This window comes from Heterodontus francisci, chromosome 8 (assembly GCF_036365525.1).
Source record: "Heterodontus francisci isolate sHetFra1 chromosome 8, sHetFra1.hap1, whole genome shotgun sequence".
Taxonomy (NCBI): Eukaryota; Metazoa; Chordata; class Chondrichthyes; order Heterodontiformes; family Heterodontidae; genus Heterodontus; species Heterodontus francisci.
The window spans coordinates 30,205,860-30,214,021 of record NC_090378.1 but is presented as its reverse complement, the minus strand read 5'-3'; the positions used below and the strand labels follow the sequence as shown (position 1 = coordinate 30,214,021).

At 43.0% G+C, this 8,162-nt stretch overlaps 1 protein-coding gene across 3 annotated transcripts in view; it reads right to left on the bottom strand.

Annotated features, from left to right (window-relative positions):
- Positions 1 to 272: 272 nt before the first annotated feature.
- Positions 273 to 8,162, bottom strand: part of tie1 (tyrosine kinase with immunoglobulin-like and EGF-like domains 1) — a 97,179-nt gene continuing 89,289 nt past the window's right edge. For all 3 annotated transcript variants that reach the window (XM_068036890.1, XM_068036889.1, XM_068036891.1), the window contains 4 exons: positions 5,600 to 5,640; positions 4,364 to 4,460; positions 3,486 to 3,585; positions 273 to 1,417 (listed from right to left, as the gene is read on the bottom strand). In XM_068036890.1, the coding sequence (XP_067892991.1) occupies positions 1,346 to 1,417; positions 3,486 to 3,585; positions 4,364 to 4,460; positions 5,600 to 5,640 (310 nt within the window). In that variant the 3' untranslated portion in view covers positions 273 to 1,345. The remainder of the gene's footprint in view (positions 1,418 to 3,485; positions 3,586 to 4,363; positions 4,461 to 5,599; positions 5,641 to 8,162) is intronic.

Here is an 8,162-nt window from a genome sequence, read left to right as displayed (position 1 = left end):
GCTGCCACAATAAAGTCCAGCCTATAGAATCTCACAATGCTGAAGGAGGCCATTCAGCCCATTATGCCTGTGCCATCTCTTTGAAAGAGCTGTCAGATTTAGTCCCGCATTGCAGCGTTTTTCTCACATTCCCTTCTTTGTTCCTGATACAAGTTTAAACTGATGATATCATTCAGCCTTACACTATCATACGCCAGCACTTTTGCGCATCATCTTATAAGCCTTGAGCTATTTCTTTCAGGATCTCCATAAATAGAATTCTGTTGATCGTATAAATGCATTTATTGAAAAATCAGGAATTTGAATTTTGTTTACATTAAAACTGAGATGCACACAGTTGAATTAGAGCCCGAACTTTGAAAAGCGTTATGTTACTGAAAAGGAGTATTTACACCAGCTCTAAAGCCCAGCATAACTTGGACAGACTAGGACACATTAAAGCTTTATCTTTTAGGATTCAACAAATCACAAAAAAATCTTTCCTGGAATCCCCGACACATTCTGTGGTGTAAAGAACCTTGTTGACATGGAGTCACTGACTCAGTGGCACAGGTTTCAGTTGCTCTCAGTCAGGCAATTGTTGTCAAGTTTGCTTTCCAATCAAATAAATTGTTTTCACACATGTGCTCCAGAAGTCAATGGTCTAATCCATAATAGTTCATTGTTACAGTTCTCAACTGGAGTCATTATTTGTACAATATGTATACACACACAGACACAATATGCTTAACCTTTGTGCTTATATAGTGTTTATACAGTAAGAAATACTTTGTGTATGTTTTGAGTGTATATGCACATACTGCAAAAGACCAATTATATTGAAAGCACAGTTCAAGTGCACACATCCAATTGATTGATTCCATCACTAGTCCTGTGTTTCACTCAGTCTTTATGTTCCTATTGCCACATTGCTGGGAGTCCAGCTCTTAAATTTGACTTGAGAAATGTCACATTGTTCATGGGATGTAAATACACCATTTCCACAGCTGATGTCCAGGTAAAGGTGGGCAGGCTGCCTCGATCCCACAACTTGAGATAGTATGAAGACCCCCATTCCATCACTGGGATTAGACACGGTCAACCACTCTGTCATAGGGATCAGGCACAGGTCTTAAACTCACATAGTTCTTTATAATGCTGCAGAAATCATCTTGTTTCACACGTTACTCTAGGTTGTTGGCTTGTGGTGCAAGCAGTCAACTTCAGCCTTCTTGCTGTCTCTTTGAACAGGGACTGCAGTCATTGGAACTTGCTTCCTGTGGAACAGTCTGTGAGCATCATTAGCAGGAACTACATGAGCTCGGGCAGTGTCTCTATCTGCATGAGCCAAGGGTTAACTCGTATGTCACACTTCTTCCGCTGTAGCATCTATTCCAGCATAAGTGAAGTTTTCGAACAAAGCTGTGTTCACGTAAGCCTGGGGAGAAATTAACAAGTTCAAACACTCATGAAAGGTATATTTATCTTCCCCTGCCTTCTTAAAGCACTGATTTCTAGCTGGGTATGATGCTGCAGGCAATGATTGCTTTCTGGTACCTTGCCCAAGTGGCAGTGGGTAAAGGTGAACTATTTGGCCGCATGAGGCATTATGGCGAGGGCTGATCTTGACCTTACCTGAAATCCGCAGACGATAAGGAGGCCCAAAAGAAGAAAGAAGAATACTCCAGCTAGCTTTACTGCTTTCCAACCTAGCTTACAGCCACATAGACCCATGTCTCTACCAACTCCCCATTTAAGATTAGCTAGGCCAGCCTGTATCAGGGATTGATCCTGGGATTTTCTTGGTCTGCATAGCCCAGCCAGGCTGTTGTTCAGCTCCTCACTGCTTAACTTACCGACTCAATAGGAAAGCTTTTTTGTCTATTTTTTTGCTGTGGGATGCTTGCACAATGCAAAACACTCTCTTTTTATGAAGCCAGTGCATCAGCTACTGTGGCGCAGTGGTTAGCACCGCAGCCTCACAGCTCCAGCGACCCGGGTTCAATTCTGGGTACTGCCTGTTTGGAGTTTGCAAGTTCTCCCTGTGTCTGCGTGGGTTTCCTCCGGGTGCTCCGGTTTCCTCCCACATGCCAAAGACTTGCTGGTTGATAGGTTAATTGGCCATTATAAATTGCCCCTAGTATAGGTAGGTGGTAGTGAAATATAGGGACAGGTGGGGATGTGGTAGTAATATGGAATTAGTGTAGGATTAGTATAAATGGGTGGTTGATGGTCGGCACAGACTCGGTGGGCCGAAGAGCCTGTTTCAGTGCTGTATCTCTAAACTAAACTTTCTACGCTGCACCAACAAGAAAACACCCTACTATTGCACAAGTGCAATATTTCCATTTCCCACAAGCAAAATGGCCTTTTTGAGTAAATTACTAATTTAGAGACAAATGTGGCCAAAGCAAGAATTGTTTTTGCTACAGACTTACAATCACTCAGGGCTAGGGTCTGAGTTGGGAGTTTTGTTTTGCACAGGACCATCGCTGGGCAGACTACATCTCAGCAGTTTGGGTACAATTCAAACCCAGATTCTGGAGCTGACTTTCTACTCCACCGTACTACCCTCTTTTGCCATTAAAGATAAACTTATAAGAAATCACAGAGTAGAACCATTGCAGCCATCACCTTCCAATTCAGGGGACATGGATTTAATACTCCAATTTACTGGCCATACCTGTGATCATTTCCACCAGTTATTGGCTAAGAGGCAAGGTTAGAAAATTGAACTGTTACACTGTCTCAAAAACAGCAAATATAAGCATCAATATAATGTGTTAGCTTCATAACAAGCACCAAGGTACATGCAGAGGCCCCTGAATTTCCTTAGTGCCTGCAGGGTCACTATGCCCATGGTGGGATCTCCACTTTGCTCTGGGGACAATCGTTGCTGTGTTTGGAGATGGGAGCAGAGGCTGGGCATTAACCTCTCCTCACACATACTCTGGAGTATGGGGTAGGCAGACACCAAAGATGCACCCCTTGTAATATATCCTCACACTGACCCTACAAACCCTGGTGGAGTTCAGTGTTGGACGGAGTCGCTGGACATGATCCTGAGGCACACGGTGGAGTCACCGTCTGTGAATTTCAGGGCAACAGTGTCTGGCCCCACAGAGAGGGAATATTGACTTCCTAGTGAGGGAAGTACACAGACTGTGACCTCTGTACACACCATACTCAGGGAGATCTGCAGAGATGAAAAAAAGACTGGAAGGAAAAATAATTTTTTAAAAATCCCTCAATTTACATCTGGGGAAAATCTAACTGTTTATTTGGTTGTGGTTTTCACACATCACTCCTTTATACACTTGCGCACACCAAACACTCTGGACTCACACCAGCTGCTGTGTAGCCCACAACAGGTGTCCTTCGGGCTGATAGTGAATGTTCTTAAGTCAATACCAGCTGTTCTTGGGCTCTTTGTATGATTGAGCACTATTCACGGTTAGTTAATAATCTCAATGACTTTCCAACAGGTTTCACATCAGATGAATTACCTTCCTTGCTTCAAGCATTCGGTTCAGTTGCACTGAAATCTGTGCAAAGGTCGGTCGTTCATAGGGCCGATCCCTCCAGCATTGTCTCATGAATTCATAGCTAAGGAGATTTTAAATAAAGATGAACATTTACATTGATTTACATAAAAATGCTTCAGATTTTCTTCAATTTTAAAGTGATGCAGCAAGAAATATCGAACAGCAGAAAGTCAACTCCAGTTTTGCTCATTGAGTTAATTGTGAATTTATAAAAAGTGTGAACTCAGATACATGATACTTTGATTTGATGAAGAATTTCCCATTAAAAGGTGAAAAAAGGAGGAAAGAAGCTGATTCAACAGAGTATTGTGTCAAAGTAAAGGAGAATTGTTCTTCACAACGGGTTTCAAAATAATCTATCAAAAAATGAGAATTCCCCATTGGAGAGTGCATTTAAGGACAAGGAGAGAGCATATCCCATTGGAGAGTATATACCCTACTATAGAGATGTTAGATATGAATTCCAGATAAATTAGGATTAAATGGTTTGGTGTTGTGTTGGAATTGGCTTCTCCCTTTCATTCTTTGTGTGCAGCCTTATGTGCGTATAAATATAAACACACAAACAAACAATCCTAAAAAAGTGGAAGTTCTCAGATAATTGTCAGATTTAATATTAAAACATATCTAGATTGATCAGGATGAGAGTGTAGACATTTGAAAGGAATAGATAAGTTGTACTGCACATGGAATGAAATGCTCACCAATGTGGAAAACAAGTGTAAAACAAAGATATAAAAATGTAAAAATGACAATATTTTGAAACTATAACACAGGTTGTGATTACAGAGTCAGTGTGGCAACTGTAAATATGAGAGGATTAGCAGGTAGTTACTCACACTTCATCATCACAGTTGAGGGGTTTCTCCATTCGGAAGCCCTGAGGTAATTTCTCATAGAGTTCTGCACAGGTCATTCCACAATATGGTGTTCCACCTACAATGATCAGACAGTAATTAGCACAAGATAAGTACAGAAGAGGCAAACTTTTTTTAAATTAAGAAACCTATGTGAAGGATCAAGATCCATTATACAGGCCACCACTAAAGTTTGAAAAGATTAAGATAGAAGACTATGGGTTGTGATGTCACTGGACTCCTAATCCAGAGAATATGGCCTGAATTTTACTGGCCCTGAGGTGGTGGGATCAGAGGCAGAGGTGGAGGGTGTCCGTAAAATAGCGGGGAGCCACTTCGGGATTGCTTCCCCCTGGGGAAATATCCCAGCAGTGGGAAGGAGGCGTATTGGGGTGCAGCAGCCGATTTGCATAATTAAGGCCCCTAATGGGGCCATTAAGTGGGGCTGCCAGCATTTTGCCAATGGCAGGGTTGCTCCCCCACCCCCCCCCGCCACCTGGGAGGCCGTCAGCTTCATGGAGGGGCCTCCCTGTGGCAGCCCAGGGGGGCCATTTAAGCCAGAAGCTCAAAGAGGGGGCGGCCGTGGGCAGGAAAGACAGCCCCCGCAGCCCCAATGATCCACCTGGAGGGGGTTTCCCTTTCGATCGGTGGGGCCTTTTGCCGTTGGCCCTCCTGAGTTTATTATATCTACTTTCCTGTCTGAGGGCACTTCCATTTTGAGGCACCCTCGAGGTCTCCTACCTGCCTCAGCACTGCCCACCTCTCCCAGTGGTGCTGCTGTGGCTTCAGAGCTGCTGGCCCAGTAGCATAAGGAGCCCGCTCATCATCCTTAATTGAACGACAAGTCCGGAGGTGACCAATTAAGAGGCCGCCTCCATTAAAATTGCGGAGCCAGTCTTATTGCTGGCAAGAGTGGGCTTGGAACCCCCATTTGGTCCCAATGTCAGAGTCTTGAAGCCTGTGGTAAAATTCAGCCCTATGGATTCAAATCCCACCATGGCAGTTTAAGAATCTGAATTCAGTTCAAGTAAAAATATATAGTGGTGTCTGTATCGTCCCAGTAATGACACTGATCATTTAAAAAGTCAATACAAAGACATTGTGAAATGATGAGAGATGGCGAAGTTGGAAACAGAGAGAAGAATAGAGGAGACACACACATGCAAAAGAAACCAATTCTCCAGCACACTACAGAAATACGGGGCTGATATCACTTACCAAGGCTGACAATCTCCCACAACAACACTCCAAATGACCAGCTGAGGAAAAGATAAAATTCATATGTGAACCATTTGCAATTTGATTGACAGAAATATAATTTGAATGTCATGTGACCACTAATAGCTCAGACAGTAATCCAACAGCTCCAAGCAGTAATTGGATGCTGACAGTGGGTGTACTATCCTGACAGCTCCAAGTAGTAACTGAGCATTAACAGTGGGTTAACTATCCTGACAGCTCCAAGCAGTCAGTGGGAATTGACAGTGGTTTGTACTAAACATGATGGTTCTCAGCGGTAAGTGAAACTAATCATGTGACAAAAACTGAGTATTTTGTCGCAAGTTGTCTTCTATGTAATGTGCTATGTACTTAAGGAACAGGTCCTTTTACCAGAGTTACCACCCTTAGAATGGCAAGTGTCACTGTGTGTGCTGACCCATGAGGATGACACCCTGTAGAGGTAGCATCATGCAGCAACACCTCCAATTCAGCCGCAATCCCACAGGGAGTTGGGGGCTCCATCACTGGCCTGCAGGCTCATGTTTCCACCTCAGTTTTTTTCCCCTTCATTTTATGGCCATTACATCTTAGTCCCCTGCACTGCAGCCTTGGCTTGAGCTGTTAATAGGTTGAGATGCTTTCTGAGGGTCTCCAAAGGTTTCCTGAATTTTTGTCACCCTATTTTCACCTGTGTGCAATTTTCCTCACATGGTTCGGGTGTTCCCTACATTGAAACAATGATCCATATGAAGCAACAGATATCCAGGGGACACTTAGTTTTTATTTTTGAGGATCTGTGCCTCACACCACTGGATGCAAACTGTGGTTGAATGAACGCCAGCTGCTTCCTGCGAAAAGTTATCTTTACTTGCATGGTTCCGACTGAGAGCATCAGTGAACAGTCACATTTCCTGTAGAATCAGCTTGATAACAAAATATAGAAACTGCTCCTCAGGAGAGGAGACCTACTCTGCATCATCAGCATTTAATCATTGCAGTGATCATTCCAACCTATCTTAGATATATATCCCACTGAAATACAAAACTAAAGATAAATGATGCCCTTGGGTGAAGGAAATTGACCACTCAATAGAATAACAATATCTTAATAAGATGGTGATCATCAAGAAAACAGGTCTTAGAAAAAATGGAAATAAGCATATCAGATGGGAGAGCCTTGACTAAGATGTAAGTGACGGAGTGTGTTTCTGGGGATTTTTTTTTTTAAATCAGGAAAGTAGACAATCATGTATGCTGTAAAGATGACACCTATCAGATGCCTGTGTACCAGGAACTACAACAGTACATATTGAGGATTGGTTAGAAGGTTAACTGAAGGAGGCAGGAAGGGATACAATGGTAGTAGTACAACTAGGGGTAAACAACATAGGGAGAGGGAGCAATATCATAGGACCATCAAGGCCATATACGCAAGAATTATCTCAAAACTCAAAAATAGGGGAAGCAAGTAATGTTCTGTGGTTTACTACCAATTTTTTTTTTAGGAAATGAGGGTGTAAAGCCATAAGGATTGCAAAGTATTTGGATTCATTTCTAGAGGAATAGATTTCAAAATTAGAGAGGAAATGTTGAATTTATGCAGAACCTTACTTAGAGCGCACTTGGAGCACTGTGTGTAGGTTTAGTCTGCATACTACAAAAAGCACTGGAAAAGGCGCAGAAAATATTTGCAACGATGTTACCAGAACTGAAAGGTGGCAACCATTAGGGTGAAATTAGGAAAAGGTAAAATGGGTATTGGGAAGTTCTTTGCATAAAGAATGATCAGCACATGGAATGAACTCCCAGATGCAGTAAGTAAAAATCCCAGGATCATTTAAGGGAGCTGGGGTCTTTCTAAATTAATCAATAAAGATGGACTGAATGGCCTTTCTCACCTGTAATGATCAGATGATTTTGTAATCATTGGTCCATTAGTAACTGCTTGCAAACCCTGTGTGGAGCACAGAACCTGTCTGTGGTCCAATGATGGAGACCAGAACAAAGCTACCGTCTAGCAGTTGGGATGGCCAGAATCTGTCTCCCTGGGGCTTAATGGTAATGATATATCTGTGTTCCATCCTCCCTTTTTATGGCTAAGCCTGGAAGCAGACTTGGATGGATGGAGATGAAGGGAGCTGAAACTCTTTCACAAGTTATATCAAGTTACCAAGAAGGTAGTAGTGGTGACCTGCCCAGGTTCCTCTGCTGACTTCTCCACGCTTCACAGTCCCGTGCTTTCCTCTTCAGTTGCTTGTAAGAGCCTCCCATTTTTTAACTTCCATGAGAAATGAGCAATGTGACAAGGGAGAAAGTACATGAGGTGGTTTCCTGTTACCTTCCTCATGTGTGCTTTAAAGGAAACACAAGTCCCTTTCCCGAAGGATCCTCCTCCTCTAAGCAGCCGTTGTCCCTCAAGGTTCTAGCTTTGCCATCATCACCACCGGAAATTCGCTGGTTCCACCTTTGGCCATGGTTCATAATCCTGAGCATGGGACCTTTATCTACACCTGTGCGACGCGCAAATGGGCAGGGACAACCACCCAATGAGTCCTCAAAT